General features: G+C 43.6%; 1 protein-coding gene across 2 annotated transcripts in view; it reads right to left on the bottom strand.

Annotated features, from left to right (window-relative positions):
- Positions 1-16,372, bottom strand: part of PDZD2 (PDZ domain containing 2) — a 136,224-nt gene extending 119,852 nt beyond the window's left edge. For both annotated transcript variants that reach the window (XM_058044247.1, XM_058044248.1), the window contains exon 1: positions 15,894-16,372. In XM_058044247.1, the coding sequence (XP_057900230.1) occupies positions 15,894-16,372 (479 nt within the window). The remainder of the gene's footprint in view (positions 1-15,893) is intronic.
- Between the last annotated feature and the right edge of the window lie 2,977 nt (positions 16,373-19,349).

Genomic DNA, 19,349 nt, shown 5'->3' with positions numbered 1-19,349 from the left:
TGTGGCACGGGGTGCTCAGGAGCCTAGGGGAATGCAGCTATCAGGGTGGTTTATTTCCTTTGCACAAGAACAGCAATCTGAATATTCTCTGTACACACAGAACATGATGTACATCTCATTATAATCCCAAAGGGGTCAACAGAGAGGAGAAAAATGTACCTCAGACCCACTAACCCAAATCTGGAGGTAGCAAGGTGCTGCTGCAGAATGGAAGGGTTCTGCACACCTGTGACTGTTCAGGTCTCATACTGGGATTTCCAAAACTAATAGAGGAAATTGATTTGGGCAAGACAGCAACTAGCCCATCAAGATGTTGCTGGCAATCTGGTGTAAGAATGGTGCCAGGATGGTGCCTCCAGGTGCTCACCCTGCTTTCCCTCACTTGCAATGTCGGAAGTGATTTAGCCATGACACAAAATGGAACATGACCACACATCCCAGAAAAAGCATAAGGGAGATTAAGCATAAGATAAAGACAAGAGAGGGAAGGGCCATGGAGAGGAGGGCTGGTGCCAATTCCCAGCCCCTGTCACTACCTTGACTGCAGGATAATGCTGGGCCAGGGGTAGCAAGACCCCTGCTAAAGAAGGCTGCTGGGAGTGCATAACTCCCAAGCACATCTCAAGGTGAGTAACACAAGTTCTGCACTGTGTGTTTTCAAAGCAGACCAGGGAACAGTGTGTCTTACCCCCTTGCAAACACCCAGTAGTATGCTTAGGCTCTACTTGCACTGCCAGCACCCCAGCTAGCAGGACTTGTGTAGCAGGTAGGGCCACACAAGCTCTCAGTTCAGGAATTAACTTTCCCAAGTTCCCAATCCATTGCCCAGATGTGTTTGCTCACTAGGATTTCCCATGAAAGCAACACTTTTCCCTTCTCTTTAACTACAAAATTAATGTAGGTTATAACAGAGGCTGTCCCCTCCAGCAATCTGTGCTCCACCCTGGAGTTATTTTATTTACCCACCCCAGTGTCCTAGACCAGGGCTGCAGAGATTGTGGCTTTTATTTTATGCTAGAATAGCCTCCATTAATGTAATATGCTGTGATCCTTATGATATTCCAAGTGGAAGCCCAGATCTTGTCTGCTTTTTAAACATTGCAAACCATCCTGCATTTCATCTGTGCATACTTTCCAGCACATATCAGAATATGCCATCCACTCACCACTTATTAATGTTTCAAAGATTCTTCCTTAAAACACACATAAAATTTAGGGGAGATCTTGTTCCAGGAGTCTTCTGACCATTCTGTGCAGTCAGAGAGAGTAGCTTTATTTCACAGACTGGATTTAATATACAGAAACATACTGCATCTGTTTCCAAATATTTTCTTTCTAAAACCGTTACGAAAACTGGTGCCAAAATGTGCTCATTCCTCTTTAAGGAGGAAACCTAATTTGGGTTTCTTGATCCAGATCATCTTAACACCCAGGCTCAATTTTGCTTGCAAAAGCAATCTACAGGCTCCAACTAATACAAATTTAATCTGCAAGGCTTCCTGCTTGGGCTGAATGGGTCCAGCATTTCTTTGTTACAAGATCCACATCACGTATCAGCAGCATCTGGTACTGATTGCAAATCTCAGACACTGTGCCTATGGGCTCCATGGGCAGGATCCTTCTTGAATTTCTGATCCCTTTTGGATTTTTTCCTAGGCTATATCTTAATCTTTTTGGATTGAAGATTTATGACTTATCCTTAGCTTTTTTTTTTTTGAGGTGTGATATTTTCTTATGGACCAATCTGTGATAGCTGACCATATTTCAGAATGCATCCTGCAGGTTCAATTCTCCTTTTACATGGTCATAAACCAAGAGTCACCTCTCAAGTTAATCAATCTGCCTTGCCATAATGCTTACACATATGAAAATCAGGAACTGCTCCCCTCTCTCCTACACTTGGGATTCACCTCCTTCCCCCTGAATGAATATGTAACCATTTTACAAGGGATGAAAAATAGTTTGCCTTTTGATTGTACTAAGAAAGAAGGGGTATTTCAAACAACAAATGCTCTTCTTTGGCTTCAGGTTTTCATTTGGTAAGGTTCCAAGTCTTCCTCCTAAGTCAGAAGCAGATTTTGCCATCAATTGAAAGAGAAGAAAAATAAAAATCAAGCTTTAGTAATGATATGGGAACATTTTGATCAATTGGCACAATCTAAAGGTTAAAAGTTCCAAATGCAGGCAACCTGGGGAAAAATAGGAGCAATGCTAAGTTTAAAACTTATATATTCAATCAAGCTATTTCTCCAGGACACAATTTCCAGGCTACTTTGATGAATGCTGCTGAAAGAGTGTGCAGCAAAACGTGACAAAAAAGGAAACTCTCAGCCCAACCTCACGTTCACTTTTTTGTCCCATTCCATTCACCAAGTTGGTCCTCAGAGAAGGAGCCTGAGGAACCCCAGAAACCCCATGGACTACATAGAAACTTCCTCCCTGTGTCTGCACCTGACACTCCCACATCACTCCTGCACATATCCCATGGGCTCCTTGACTGGCAAACTGGGGACCACAAAGCAATGGGGACATGTGAAGTGACCATGAAGGAGAGGGTAAAGTTTGGGAGCTGGGGTTGCAGAATGGCCCCTGCATTACCAGGCTGCTCCCAGTATGTGTCTGCCATGCAATGAATTAACATGGTTATATTTAATCCTGTTATTCTCTTTCTCGCATGCTTACCTTTTGGTACCGGTTCCTCCTCAGCTTCCCAATTAGCCTGTTCATACTTGCAAGGAAGTCCTCACAAAATAAGAGTTGTGTTAAACAGGAAACTATTAAATCACATTTTCCCCAATAAAGCTATAGAGTGGCCCCTTTTTCCTTAATAAAACCCCATCCAAAGTCTTCAGTCCTTTGAGACTTTTTCACTGTTTCAGCTCTAAAAGATAACGCTGTAAAGTATAATATGCAAAGTTTTATAAACTGGAGCAAGCACTCCAACCAGATAACTGGCAGCTCCAGCAGGATTGGCTTCAGACCTTCTCAGTTCACAGAAAATCTCAAATACTGTATAAGGAAATCAGACTTAAGCTGTGTGTTGGCTAGATCACCGCGACAAAAACAAGGCTGAGGAGATTTTTTGGTTTTGTTTTTGGATTTTTTCCCCCACATAGCAAGCAGTAGGCATAGGAAAGAACAGGGTTTTGGCTTCAAGGCCTTGGAAAAACAGAATTCAGTTTTTCCATTCTGTCATTACTCGAGGAAACTCTACATGTAAATAAATCTCTCTCTTGTACACAGACACCTCTTGGAGATAGTTGGGAAGACTGGATAATAGCTAAATTCATAACCAGACAGGTATCTCCTAAGCTAGAGCTTCTTGGTATTGCTCAAATGTACTTCTGCAGAAACAGGTATTTCAAAGAATTTTAGCCCTTGTGAAGGTGCTCTGACTTTATAACCCTGCACCAGACAAGCAAGAACCTGGAAAGAAACTCTCTGCCATAAAACCCAGCATTTAATAAAGTGCCCCGAGAGCTCAAGCCCCTGCAGAAAGTGAGCTGCTGTCATCACCTCCCTGTCACCAAGGCCATAACTTGTTCACAGCATGGGGAAAAGGCTTGACCAGGACCCAACACTTCTTAAGTCCACACATGCTATCCATTAGGCTGTGAGACCCTGACAGGAGGTAGATACATAGCTCTAAGTCATATACAGTTTATGAAAGCATAACTTACAAGTCAATGATTTAAAATAGAAGCACATGGAAGAGAAATGGAAGGTGAAGATGGAATCAGCATGGCCCTACTGTAGACAGCAGCATGAGCTACAAGCAAATAGCAAATGCCACTAAAATGTGAAGAAGTCAAAACTTCACATGGAATTTAAACTAGTTCTTTACACTGGGTTCATGCTGGATTCTTACACCAGCTTATGACTCCATATACAGCACGGTATATGATATTTTTAATCTAGAGGAGATCTCCTCTTGTCTTCGCAAAGTCACGCATGATTCCCCCTGATGCAGGACATGGACAGCGCATCCCAGGTGTGCTGCTCTGCATGTTGAAGATTATATTAAAAGGGAGCCTATTACTTTTCATATTCTTTAATACTATTATTGATACTATCATTAAATGAGAGAATATCCCTGAGGCCGGGAAAACCTCAGGGAGTGTGGGAACTAACACCTGGACTCAGGATTGGTTTCCTTGGTTATTAGAGCTGGCTGAATGGTTTTAACAGATAATGATATCTAATTTAATTACATATCGGACAAAACATTTCTGATTATTATTCATTCAGCCAGGATTAATGAATTTCTAAGTCCTCCTTCCATCCTAAATTTTTTCTACCTTCTTGTCATTTACCTCTTTTGTTTTGAACCTCATCTGAAATCTACCTGTTTGAAGAGAGATGTTTACTTCTCTAACTTGCATGATTTTTTTCTTAGCGAGGACACTGCCTAAATTCATTTCCACAGCTTACAATTTGCTTCCCAGGTCATCAGAGAAAACATTTAAGCCACAAAATCATTCTTATAAGGCACTGATATTCCACCTTTCTCATCCACCATATAATATAGAGTCCTTTTAAAGGCACAGCCCTGTAGTAAACCCTTGTTGATTTAGAATTCCATACACCAGCTATTAACTCCTAATCCATGTGGCATCTGTACACCTTTTTTAACAATTATTTCTTTCTCCACAGCATAACTGGTGAACTATTGAAATCCGATGTATTTTAACCACATAGCTCACCATGATAAAACTGGATTACTAAATAATTTTCTGCTCTGCTGTATACACCACTTACTTTCCAAATGCAGGCCACAACAGAATACCAGATCGAGGATTAGACTATTTAGTGTATAGCTGGGACAGATATGCAGAGGCAGGAGGAAATTTGGAAGGCAAATTGGAGTGGGAAGGCATTCCAGCAAAGCCCATGGTGTTAGGGAGTTGTCAGAGAGGTTGAGCACAGCAGCAAGAGAGCTGCACTGCAGAGCACTCACCACAAGGAAGGCAGAGGGGGCGAGGGGAGGACGAAGCTGTGAGCCTTGGTGGTGTGACAGCAGCCATGCAGGTGTGACATTCCCTGGGCTGCCCATCAACAGGGATCCCAGCCCAAAGTGAACAACCTCCCCACACACCCACAGCCCCTAACATAGCTCCCTTCAGCCAGGCAAGGAATAATCCCCCTGTGATTAAGCATTAAGCTGCCAGCTAATTTAGAGAGAGTGAGATCTAAACACAAGCCCTAAATGAAGGTGGTGATGAATATAAGGTTCAAACACGAAGCTTCTCGTGCAGCAGAAGAAAAGAAACTAAGAATATTTACTTTCCTCTCAGGTCTCTAAAAATTTTTCCAGGAACTTAACATTTGCAAACTGCTTATCATACTTCTGTTAAGGCAGAGTTTAGGAAAAAGTCCTGCCTGGCCAGCAGCAATAATTTAAAAGCAATTTTCACCTATTTAAGCTTTTAAAACTTACCAAAGACCTCAGATTTTTCTTAGAATTGCTATTACTCAGAAGTAGACGGCAAATCTTACTTTGGTACCTAATGCCTGCAGGCTTTGAAGCTAATGCAAATACTGCTTTTTTATTCACAGGCCATTGTTTTCAAAATTAAGCACTTTGGGGAATAAGTGTTTTACTTCAATTAATTGTGTTTCCTGTTTGGGGAAAAACAAACTAACAGGTTTATTCATTTAGAGAACCTGACAACTGCAGATTGCCTGCTACTACTTTGGAAAAAATATTTTATCAAGAATGTAAACACACAAATTCAGTAAATGTATGGGATTTGCAAGACAATCCTGTAAAGCTATTATGGTGAATCTCCAAAGGACTAGTGGCCATCAGGACAGGAAAGGAGACAACACTGTAAAAAGATTTCCCAAAGGCCATTTTCATGTTGCAATTTCCAGAGCAAATTTTCCTTTTCCTAATGTCAGTGTGGGAGAACGAAGGAAGATAATGATACAAGTGACAGAAAATAAATTTATGCCCATGGAAATATCTTTCAAATCCTACACCCGAGCTTTATGGAAAACAGCCTTTATCTACAGTTACCATTTTTATACTACAGCGACTAAAAATGTCCCTTAAATTAAATTACTAAGGTCCAGAGTGACCACCTTTGAGTCATACTAATTTTAGCAGCTGTTTATGCGGACAAATAATTTGGAAATTGTGCTGTTACCAGCATCCATCAAACAAGCAATACAGTTAGTAAACCCAGGAATATACACATAAATTTTTATGGAAATAAATAACACAATACCTTTCTGTTTCCTAGGTCTTATGAACCACTTAGACTTGGTATTTAGATTTGTCCTCTGCTCTGAAGTTCCAGCTACAGACATAAACTACAACAACTGATAACTTCATTCTTAGACAACTGGATTATAATCTTTTTTACAACTGTCATATAAGGGGCAATTCCTAGAAGTCCTTGAAGCTGCACAGGTATAGAAGAGAGTCAAATCTTCATCAGCAGTTCCTTCTTCACATTCCAGAATAGCCAAATCTACCCAAAATGCACAACATATTTATTGCTTCTTAAAGGGATTAGCTACTGCACTCTACAAGCCTGAGAATCAGATTACATTACGTATATACACATCTTAAAAGCGTGTAAAAAAACAATTTTCACTGCTGTCTTGCAAATTCCTAGATAAGACAGACTAAAATTCCCGGTTGACAGAACCAAGAAATTGCTTAAAATATTTATATGACATTGCCCTCTAGAGGAAACCGAGGAAAATCTGTTTCAGTAGAACTCTTCCAGAGATGAAAACACGAAATGTCATTTTCAGCAGAACAATTAGTGTTTGTTAGAAACCATTTTCACTGAGAACATCACACACTGGTTTGGCTCCATTTGTCATCCACAAGTTTTCAAGAGAGAATTCCCCAACCTCTAGCCTAGGGCTCCATATTCAGAGAGATGGTACCACAGAATTTACTGGCTACCACATGTCTGATTTTTTCTCTTTGCTACCAGAATAAAAATAGCCCAGCTATGAAAAATTGGCAAGCACTTAGTAATTATTTATGATGGCAAAAAGAGACACTGGTCAAACTGTAGAAGGATGGGCAGGAAGACTTCCCTGACTTTTGTTTCATCAAATTGTTACCCTGCTAGCCTGAACCTATTCCAATGGTCAAATAATGGCATAGGAAACATAGGTCAAAGTTATTACTACATTAATCAAGTATTTATTTTGCAAGTTGTTTGTTTGTTTGTTTGTTTGGTTTGGGTTTTTTTGTGTTTTTTAAGATCATCTGGTCATCTATACTACTAACTATGGAGAAGGGTTAAAACCAGACCTTGACACCTTTTTAAACAATAGAAATGAGTCTTAGGCATCAGCTGTAACAGTAACCTCTTTCAGTCATGTTTCAACAATACTGTTTTATTTTGAAAAAGCCTGAATCCATTTTCCATTTACCTCTAGTTTCTCACATTTTTTGTTAGAGAGGCTTCAGTTGGATGGGATTCTTGAGTCTTGGATGCTCTAGGGTGAATTTTGCTGCTAATAGTCACCATTTGCCTTACTCTTGTCTGTTTTGGAAGGTACAAGTATTCTTGAACTGCCCCAAATCTTGTCACAGTGCCTGCCAACTTATCTTTTTCCTGTTACTGGTCTGTTAAACATGTTTTCCTTCCAAGGCTCACATGATCTTGCTGAACAACATACACTTTACCCAGAGAAAGAAGCAAGAACAGTGAGCAGTACTGCAGAGTCAGCAGTTGATACATATGCCCTTTGCCTCTTAGCCCACATTTGATAAAAAGGAGACAGAAAAATAAGTTTCAAGGAGCATGTGATACTGCTTGGAGCTGGAGGCAAGTGTCACATGAGCTAAAAAAAGCAATGAGCTTTCCATGTTTAAAAAAATCCCATCCCAAAAGCCATCCACTGCAACAGCTGTCTCTGTGGCTATATCCCTGTCTCTTTGCTGATCTCACCTCTGTTTATTATACTTATCCTCTCACTTACGTCCATAGATGGCAGGTTCATGTTGACAAACCATCTCTCTGAGGCTGATGTTGAGCCTCTGACCATGGAACTGTCTCTGAAAGATGTTCACCATTTTTCAACCCTCCCTGCTTCTGTCCTTTCCAGTCCAGGCCAGATTTCCAGTGACAGGGGATAAGTGGGTTTTAAGCTGCCATCGCTGTTAATGCTTTTAGCTCTGGAGGGTCACAGTTCAGTTCTAGTCCATCTTTCAGGACAGCAACAGTCACACCCAGAGGTTGCCAAGCAGGTATGATCCTGTCCTGCTTTGCAGAGCAGCTGCAAAAGACATCTAAGAATGAGAATGCTGCTCACTTAGACCATGCTGTAAGAAAAACTATTTGAATGAGGACTGGAGAGGCTGTGCCTTTGCAGGGCTCATGGCACATCAGTCAGTACAGACGGAAAAGAACAACCTCCCGGGATTCTCACTGCCACTCAGTAGCCTGGCTCCAGTCACCTCCTACTTTTGCAGCAGCTCAGAGCTTCTGTCTCAAGAAAACCAATCTTTACCCCACAGCCTGCTTTGTGCAAAATTCTGGACTCCCAGAATATGAAGAGAAAGTCACATTTACAGTTTAGAAGATGCTGTGAATGACTGCACATGGCAAACTGGTGTGTTTGGGCATAAGCATTACAGAAAGAGTAGGAATAATGGGCACGGAATGTTCCTTGCTTGTGTCTTTGAACATCTGTATTTTTAATTATTGATGGCTAAAGCACTGTTCTGTGCTAGAAAACACACTGCTGGAGAGGCTGTGAAAATAACTGATGCTGTGGCTGAAGGCCTCACCTGTTACTTGGCTGAGCAGTGGAAAAAAGCAACTCGTATTTTGCACATTCCAGCAGTTTGCCAATTAGCTACGTTCTGCTGCGCCCTGACTGTACTTTCAGATGACCTGAGAGCATGAGATGCTTGCTGTGTGTCAGGCTGAAAACCCCACTCAGGATGTAAAAGGGATCCTGCTGGCACTTTGGAATCAAGGTAAATGACAAGGCACAAGGCTGACTCACCAAAACAGGCTGTTCCCACAGAGGATGAGCAGGGAGGGAAGAGCAGAGAGGGCAAAGCTCCCTCCCAAACTTGTTCTCTTGTACTTACAGCTTGTTCTCTTGTACTTACAGCGTGGTCAGAACAGCAAATTAAATGGAGAGGCACAGCCATACATTGGGCAGCAAAGTACAGATTTCTAATCAGAACTTTCACCCCTCATTAAAACAAAAACAAAGCACAGAAAAAACCCTCTCTATAACCCCTGAAGTTTTTACACCTCCTAAGGCAACACCACCAACCACTGTCCAAGTCTTTTCAAGCCTGATGCAATGTTTCTGAAAAGCAAGCATGCAGAGGCAGGGCTGGGAGCAATTTTGGCAGATAACCTGAGGATGTTGTCTAGTTACACATGTTTGCTCCTGGGGAATCACAATTTCTAGAGAGAGGCCAGCTCTGTTGTTCAGTGCTGACACTATGTAGGAGGCAGTGATGGGCATATCGATCCCCAAATTTTTGGACAAACATGCAAATACATAGAGGATGTGAGCTATTTAAATCAGTGGAAGTCTTTCCACCATTTTTAATGGGGTTTAGATAAAACTTGTCTGAGCAAGAAGCTAAGCAAGATTAAAATTTGAGGCAGATGAGGGGTTCAGAAAGTCTGTTAAGGAGGCAGTTGTGATAATGGGATGTTGCTAATGGCCACTCCTACAAGGGAATGAGTTGTGCCTCCACAGAATATCCTGGCCTGGGGAAATTGAGAGGGACGGCAGGAACTGGAGGGTGAGGAGGGGAAACCGAGTGAACACACACTCAGATTAATAAAGCAAAGAGGACAAACCAGCTAAATGATCTCTGCTGAGTCTGGGGATTAGTGACCTTCTATTTAAGACTTTGGCTCTTAAGAGAGGATTTGGAATAAAGCTCATTTCTTCAGAGCAATTTATTTCTCAACACGTGTGGCTAAGTCTGCTCATACCTTCCAGGAAACATAAAAGAAAGGAAGAAAAACATCTCTTTCTTAGTCTCTTAGTCCTGCTATATTTAAAGGGAGGGGAGAGGGAGGAATTTATATCCACTATCAAGCAGGGGATTTATATCCACTATCAGTGTAAAATACAGCAGCCATGCTTCAGAGGGGACTGCATGCTCCAGACTTCAGGAGCACAGTGAGACTTAGGCTGTGCCTTGCAAATGTTAGACACCCACAGGCTTTCTCTCATTTTGTGCAGGTTCAGCACACATTTACTGTATCCCAGCTCACAGCAGTTCAACAGGATGAGAAAAAACTCAGCCAAAATCCCTATGTGCTGCTTATTTTCCACCAGGCAGCTTGGAGGGCACATCAGCACAGGCTTCTCATCCTTGTCCATGATAACAAGGCCAAGGTTTCAACCTCTGTGCCCTGATCCATCACTTAACAGTATGAAGATCGGTAATATGATATGAAAAAAGAAACTAATTCAATTCCACAACAGGTTGGGGGTATTTTTTAGGTCAGTCATGAGAACTCTATTCCCTGAGACTGCATTTGGAGGCTGCAGTCTCCAGGACCACTGCATTTATTTTTCGCTGTGTAGTCAGTGCTGTTAATATTTTAACAAGGAATTCACACAGAAATGTTTGCCCCTTGGCCAAGGGCAAAGGGACAGGATAAATTTCCATTATTTTTCCTATTAAAACAAAAATATTTTCTTGTGGACATAACCAAGAGAAGGCCCTACTAACACCAGGAAAAGCAGCTGCTTATACTGAGCAGCACTTTGTGTTGGCAGCACTTTTGCTTTAGGAAGGAGGTGAGGAAACACAGTAAAGCAGAGCAATCAATCCATGCAACCTGATGTGCCTGGGAGGTGGGGGTGCTGTTAGACAAAGCTTTCTGTGATGACCAGTGGTGGTTTTCTTGGGGTGATTTTTCTGTTACAAAAAGGATGTATAAAGGAGATTGCACTGCCGGGAAGATAAATCCCCAAAAATTCCAATGAAACACAATCCCATCACAGGCAGAGAGACCTGAACTACCCCCTTCCACCATAACACAGGCATTCATACACTCCAACAGCCAACCCAGCTAAGGTATGGATTTGTTACTCAAAACGTGTCCTGGAGGGCTGCAGCTGATGTGCTGAGGGGGTTCCCACAGTATCCCATCCCCACACATCAGCAGGGGCACATGGATGCATTTTGAACACACTGACAAGTAACAGAGTGCAACAAAATCTTGCAAATGCTCCAGAGACAACTGCAGCTGCCAGGACAGGGACCAAGTAGTCATGGCAAGGACAGCCAGCCTCCTGGGGCAGTGACAGCACCTCGACACAGCATGGTAGGAAGCAGTGCCTCATGGAAAATGCAACATTGGAGCACTTGAATATCAAAGAGGGACCACATTTGGAGGGGAAGGATATTTCTCCCAGCAAGAAAATATTCCTATTGCAGGAGCAAAGCAGTTTATTGTTAAAAAATAATCCCATTCAAACTTCTGAGGAAAGGGGATCTCAACAAAAAAGTGCCTTGAAAAGCATTTGTCTTCAGACAAAACAGTTTTCAAATCACACTCAGATTTTTGAGCAGCTCTTCTCAGACACAGAAAATACTTCACTGCTCCCAGCCCCACAGCACATGCACTGCTCTGCAGGTACAGGTCTGCTCCTTGTCTGCAGGGCTCAGAGCACAGGAACAAAGAAGACTGCCCTCATGAAGACCCCTGTTCAGGGCAGAATCTTTCTCTAATTACAGCCAAGAACTGCAGGATTTGTTTCCAGCACCAGCAAGAACCCTTGTTTTGACAAAGAACATCAAGATTTCACCCAGCATAGCCCAGGACTGTTAATGACCGCCACAGCAGGCAGCACAGAGTGCTACGCACATTTTGAGACCTGCAATTTTGTTGGACATTTTGAATTGTCCTCTGCAATCAGCTGCTAGCACTTACAGAGAGGCAGGACTGCGCTTAGAATGTTCATACATCACACACCTACTAGTGGCACTGACGTGTGAGGAGGATCAGGACTTTATCTTCACAGTTCCAGCTATCCTGGAGGCATGAACATAGGATGTGCAGCAGCACCAAGCATTCAGGAAAGACCCTGGCTCTACTGAAAACCCTCGGCTTCAGGTAAAGTAAAAGATTTGCCTTCAGTAGTGGCACTTGAAGCTCCCTCCCCACTGCAGACCTGATTCCTGAAGGTATTTCTCAGCACCTCCGAAAATAAACTGAATTCCCTGAAATTTGGCATGCCATATCTACTCTGAGGAGGAGCCTTAGCAACTCCCCCTGGACACTGACTGAAGAGGAGAGACTAAGAAAGCACTGTGCAAAGGTATGGCTGTCAAAATATTTCTCTCTTCGTTTTTTTGGAAGTAATTCCAGTTTGTGGGTTAAAAAGAAGCCAGCCACTTCTCTGACTGTATTCCCACATATTGCAATGTTTGGTAATTTTTGGCAATGAGAAAGATGATATCTTGAAGGAGTGGTTGGGTTTTCTCAGTGACAAAATTATAGTAATAACAACTCATGTTTCTACCACACTGTCAACACTGGTAATGTATCTTACTCTGCTTTTTACAAGCATGCATTTGAAAATCTATTTAACACTGATTTTAAAGATTAAATGTATATGGTAGCTGTGTCCAAGCGCTGCAGCTATGCTTGATGAAATTCATAATCAAATATTTCAAACTGAATTATATTCATGGAAAAATAATTTTTTTTGCAGTGCTCCAAGGACTTGCTCAATGAAGCTCCATTCAGTTATGCTCAAGAAATGAAGGATTCATCTGTCATCTGTAGAAACACTAACAGCCTTCGTTCAATAAGTGAGTAATAGCCCAAAATGAGTAGACTAGATCCAAAATACATAGGAAGTTGTTGTCTGGGGGAACATAACCCACATATTTTGGAGATACAGTTGTATAGACAGAAGATAAATAAATAGGCAGAGTTTTGACTAACCTTTGTTCAGTATTCCAATACAGCTCATTTCCCTGCAATTGTGTTTGATAGACACACAATTTGCTAACTCTAAAGAGAGCAATAATTTTCCCTCAAACACTAACATCACCAAAAATGACACCACCTACATTATTCCTCTCTAATGTAATAATACCCTGTTAAGCAAAGAGCTTTGATGATTTTATTACTGCATAATGTTTCTCTAAATGAAAAGAAAGAAAAAATAATAAAAGAAACAAGTTCAGCAATAATCAACCCGTCTCTGCTGTTTACATGGAAATCAGGTGGAATTTAAATAAATAACTTTTCTTTAGAGAAGTCATATTCAGCTTTCCTAGCAAGGAGAGACAGATGAGTGGTACTCACAGCTGGCTCCTCCAGGAAGTGTTGTCCTGCTCTTACTGTGTCTGACCCATCACCACTCTGAGACAGGAGGATGTGTAGGCACACCAGGCAGGTGCCAAAACAGCCCTGTCTGTCCAGGGCTGTCCAATCTGTTCCAGCTCCCATCATCTGCCCCTGCATCCTCTAGAGGCTGACCACATCCACACACAGGACAGCCAGCAGAAGGGACTGTGTGCCCTCACCTCTTCTCTCCTGTTTTCTGGCGTATTAGTTTAGCCCCTTGGAAAGGGGAGGGTTTGGATGGCAGGCTAGAGCTAGAGCTGAGGTTACATGAAGTCCAGGGTCTGTGAGAACACTTCTGCAAACCGTGCTGCAGAGGTGGGAAATGGCAGAGCTGTGAGACCCCCATGCCAAATCCTCCACTGTTAAGGGAATAAATCAGAAGATTCCCCACAGTATCAGCACAAAAAACTCCTTCATCAGGCAAGATGGGGCTGCCCTGGCAAGCTTGGCAAGTGTGGAATAAACACACAAGAAGTGATTTTGCTTGCCCAGTCCAACCTGGTGCTGGAGGAGCTCAGGCAGTATTTTACTTTCACTGACCATGCGCAGGCTCCACAAAGTAAATCACACCACTAGTCAGAGCCCCTTGTATCGACCTGGAAGTGCTTCTCACTCAGCCAGGGCCAGAAACTGAGTCAGAACTACTATTTAGTGCACTGTCCTGCCCCAACAACACCTTGAAAAAACAAGGGGAAAAGGGCCCTGCTACTTCTACCATAGCAGCAGGAATATGGAATTCCCTAGGAAAGCTTCCTCTTGGAAGCAGTCTTTCCAGAAGGCAAACTGATGTTGTCTTTCAGCCTCTTGTAAAGCTAGACAGAATTATGTCCCTTCTGAGCACCCCAGTGGGGAAAGCTCCTGAAAGACTCTCAAAGCATCCTGAAGCATTCCAGACGCACACTGTGGGAACATGGGGCAGGAGCTGCCAGCCAGCTCCCTGATAGGAAAAAAGCCAGCTCTCCAAACTGGGAGCATCCTCAAGGTCCCAAGCTGTCATCCATCACTATCACCCTTGACAAATAGCAGAAAACAGCAAGTTAGGCAAGGATGCTTTGGATGCTGAAAATAAAGCAGGAAATGTCCTAAATTTTGGCCTAAATTGGATGTTGAATATTCTAAAACAGGATTTTAAGAACAACAGTAGCTCCACACTACCAAAACTCTGCCTTTGTAACGGCCAAAAAAAGTAAGGAAAATGGAGCACTTGGTTCCCATTAGCTGCAGTCACAGGTTGCTGGTTTAATAACAGAGCTTTCCAAAAGGTACAAACCCTAAATTAAGCCTTCAGAGACAGGCCAAAAAGGACAGATATCCAAATATTTCCAACTTCATTGGCTATTGTCTCTCATTTTGCATTATCAATAAGATAACATTATTGCTGCCCACTGCAAGCAATTCCCTTGTATTTGGAAACAGTGACATCTAACAAAGGGGAAACAGCAAACTAACTGCCTTTTGCCATAAACCCTCTCAAATTTGGAGGTGCCACTGATTGATACTGCCACAGTACCAATATGTACACACTTTTTGAATCACAAGCTAGGAATTACAGAGGGTCGTTGTCATACCTGTAAAACCATAAAAGGTTGAGCTGACCAGCACCCACAGATTGAGGAGTCACTGCTTTTATTCTGCCACGTGTCAGAATTGAGAGTGATGGTTAGCCCAAACTCCTGACACATTCAAGTGAAGTGATCCTGCCTGCTGGGTTTCCCCAAGTGTCCACCCCCAAAATAAATTCCCTTTTGGCAAGAGGGGGAGGATTTCATTGCCTCAGGTACATTGTAACCTCAGGTATGAATGAACATTTACATGCTCATCTACACCAGAGAAAGGGTTTTGCCTTTGCAAAGGGCAATGTGAGAAAGTCTACCAGCCCACAAAGAGCAAAACTGGGACAATAACTGATTTTACAGCACGGGATAGCTGAATTAAAAAAAAAAAAAAAAAAAAAAAAAAAGCCACAAGAATAATTTGTAGCATTGCAAGAATCCTGATTTTTGATTTGAACTCTTAAAGACTTCCAGTTTTCTGGGTCAAGAGACATTAGAAGAGAGCCAATGCATTAGAATCAAAGGGAATTTATTAAAATGAAATTGTTCCAAACTGGAAAACACAAAAATGTCTTGCTTTGAGAAAGTCTCAGACAACATTTAGCTGTCAAAAACGCTTCCCTCAACTGAAATAATTCAACAAAAAATATGAGCACCTGTAAAAATATTCCAGTGCTGCTGCATCTGTGTTCATTTTTGCTTAAGAAAACAGTTTTATACAAACCCAGGAGGGCTCCTGCTTTAGTGCAGCCCCTCTGGTGATTATGACTTACAATCTTTTGACCCAGTGACCCCAAAAAATTTTCCAGAAGAAGTGTGAGTAGCACATGTAGGCTAATTATCAATTTGATTTTGTTAGTTATTTTCTGCAAAATTTTAAGAACGAACCCAGGGCTCTCTCAGGGGCTGGAAAGCAAAGGTCAAAACCTCTTCTCCTTGACTTCTGTCAGTACCAACTGTGCCCTGCACCATGTGGCACCAGAGGCAGCTGCTGCTGCTCTGTCACCCTTACCTTGCTCCGGTGACATCCACACCGACCATCAGCTGCCCGTTCAGAGAAAGGATCTCGTCTTTCAGGCGCACTCTCCCGCACTTCCCGGCCGGGCTGTTCTTCTTCAAGTCTGTCACCCAGATGCACCCGACGTCGAGCACAGGCCCCTTATGCGCCTTCCTCTTCTTTCCTCCCCGACGCTTCTCCCCATAGTCCCCCAGAGCAGGGATATTCCCAAAGCTCAAGCCCAGGACTTCATTTTTCCGCATCTCTTGGGCCAGGTACATGGTGCAGATCTCCGTATCCAAAGTCCCGCAGCTCCCTGGCTGCAGGTTGCTCTCGTCCACGGAGAAGTTGAGCTGGATGTACTCGCTCAGCTTCTGGACGGCCGAGCGGCAGAGCTGTTGCTCGGCTCCCTCGGCCCCCTCCCGCCGGCTGTTCTGCAGCCACTGGCACAGGAGGGAGAGGAAGACCCCCGCGTTGTCCTGTGTGATGGGCATCGCTGTCCCTCCCTGGGCATCCCCTCACGACCTCAGCCCCGGCCCCACTCGGCTCCCTTGTCGCCCGCCGCGGCGCCCCGCAGCCCCTGGGGACATGCCGGAGTGGGGCTGCAGGCCCAAAGCAAGCCCCATCTAGTCTCACGGAGATTTCTGGGGGGTTCCAGCTGACCAAAAACACAGTCAAGGAAGGATGTGTGGTGTCCAGGCGCTGCACCGGCCCTTTGAACAGGCTGGTGGGTCAAGTTTGCGAGGGTCTCTGGCTGTCCAGGCCTGCCTGCCGCCGGTGTCCGCGCTCCGTCGGGAACAAAGCGTCCTTCCCGCCACGATCACCACGGCGTCTCGTCCTGCAAGGATAAAGCAGCGTGGTTAGAAGTGTCCGAGCCGCTGAAGGCGCCCCGCAGCCCCGGCCCGGCGGCCCAGGGCCGGCTCGCACGGCCTGGCCGCTCTCCTCCTGCGATTTACCACTTGAGGGCACCAGCTGCTCTCCGCAGCAAGGGAATAAAAGGTCACCATTAGCTCCTGACCTTGGCGCTGAAATGCGGGCTGCAGAGCCCAGGGGATGCTCTTGCCGCAGCTCCGGGGCTCTGACCGGAGCGGGGGAGACGCTCCTGCCAAGGGCCGCTGGAGGGGCACCGGCCTCACCAGCGACTGAAGCTGACAGCCCTGCCGTCCATGCCAGTGATTTTGGGCTGGGAAAGGCTTAAACCGGTCTCTTCCCAGACTTAGCTCCCCACCAAGCTGCTGAGGGATGGGCAGCAGCAAACGCGAACGGTGAAGACGCCAATGGGGTCCCTGCCTTCGTGGCAGCAGTGGCTCACAGCCACCTTGTGGGTAAACCATCTAAAGAAGTGACTGTCCGGTTTCCTGGGAAAAGAGTAGGGCAAGTGAATTCCCCAGTTTCCTGCAGTTTGGAGAGGGAGGCACACAGACAGCCAGGAGTCAGTGGGAGCCAGGGGTTAGCAGGCAACAGGGCAGACAGGGTTTTTTGCCAGGATCATTAGGATCTATGAAACAAGTAAAACCCCTGACATGACTGAAGTCTGGTTGACCAGATTCTTCCAGGGCTTTATTTTCTAAAGCAGTGGATGATGCTCAGTGCGCTGTGCACCAGGAAAACTGAAGAAAGCAGCAGCTTCAAGCTAGCAGCCTGTAGGTCTGTTCTTGCACATGTGTATGAAAGGCTTGTGTTGGGTAGAAAAGCTGTAGGAAGAGCTTATAAGCCCAAAAGAATGAGGGTAGAGGAAGACTCCTGCAAAATGCTGCTGCCCAGAAGCTGTATCCAAAGTTCTGCCACCTCCTTGGCTGTGGGGCAATACTTAGATGGACAGGAGTGACCCCAAGAAAGCTCAGGCAGGGACAACAGCAGCTCAGTTCCACGTCATGCTTGTACAGGAGGACACCAGCATCTTCACCAAGAGGCTGGAGTTACACCAATGGCTCAACAGGGATAGACATCAGCCTGGGAAAGGAGGAACTGGCCCCCTGCTTAGTGAGAGGGACTTCTGAGTTAGGCTCAGGGCAGGCAAAACAGGGAAGAAAAGGGGAAGAATGAAGAGAGAAACTGCTCAGGCACATGTCTAAAACAAGAGGTTTTAAACACAGACTGATCAGGAGACAAGGTTAAATCCTCTGAACATTTTAGATACCTAATGCAAAACTGGTGAATATGTGGAGGTTTTACCACAGAACTTAAGTCTTATTTAAGATCTCATATTTAAGACAAAAGCAATGATTTAATTGACATAACTGGAACTTACTGTAGTAAGACCTAGATCTGTAATATTGATCTAAAAATGCATAGCTTATATGTGGACCAACAAAGAAAAAGTAGAGGCAGAATGTCTTGGCATACTGAGGATGATGTGTATATTTGCTCTGAGGTCCAGAACGCAGGAAGAGTAAGAACTGCTAAATTATCTGGTTAATAATAAAGGCAGAAAGCACAAAACAAACACAGGAGAAGGCACAACAAACTCTAAACCAAGAACCTGATAACAGCTGACTCAATGGTAATGGGAAAGTAGAAACATAAGATTCTACCAGGAATGGAAAATAGTAAGAAATAGAAAGTCCTGGTGCCTTCAGAGCAACATTATCACATAATGGACGGGGTCAAGGAATTAGCAGGGAAGTGCCTCCAAAGAGAGATGTGTTGGGGGTAAGAAGGTGAAAAGAAACTCATGTAAGAATGCCTGTAAAACCAAGGGATTGGGAACAGCAAAACAGAAATTCCTGGTTTCAGTACATTAAAAAAAAACCTGCTAGGAGAGAATTCATGGAGAAGAGTTGAAAGGAAAAAGAAATCAAGGTGAGCTGTAGTTTCTCGAAGAAACAATATTTTGTGCTTAAAAGGCACAAGCACAATAGCATCTCAATGAAGAAGGATCAGAAGACTTGGCAGCATCACGAGCTTTTTATTTTCCTCAAAGACAAGAAGAAAGAACACTAAAAGGTTACTGAGCCCAAGTTTAAAAAAATAGTGTGAACACATAGGCAAAAATAATAGAAACATCAGGCTAAAAAAATGAAATGAAACTTGCAGAAGATTAAAAAAAAGTTACCCTTTATATGCATATTAATACCAAGAAGGCAATTCTTAAAAATGTTGCTCAGAGAGAAAGTTATTGAAAAATGACACCAAAAGAGGCAACACTGGTTTGAGTTTTCTTTAGTCCTTGTTAAAATTACCAACTATGCACAGGGGATTAGTACACAGTGTGACACAATATCAGTACAGAGGCACACTATCCTCTTCTCTGCCTGTAACAGAGTAGGACATTAGTTCAATTCAGGCATTTCCAGTCCAGCAGAGTGGGAAAAAACACCATTTAAATTTCCTACAAAACCAGCTAAAACCATCTCAGATGGCTGGTCACTTGTGAATACTCAAACAGTAAGGGGGTTGGTCACTTGTGAGAACTCAAAAAAGTAAAGGGCCAAAATTAAGGACAACAGCAAATGCAGTGGCTGTCTTCAA

This window comes from Melospiza georgiana, chromosome Z (assembly GCF_028018845.1).
Source record: "Melospiza georgiana isolate bMelGeo1 chromosome Z, bMelGeo1.pri, whole genome shotgun sequence".
NCBI classification, from domain to species: Eukaryota; Metazoa; Chordata; class Aves; order Passeriformes; family Passerellidae; genus Melospiza; species Melospiza georgiana.
The sequence above is the reverse complement of the archived record's forward strand: the minus strand, read 5'-3'. Positions and strand labels throughout refer to the sequence as shown.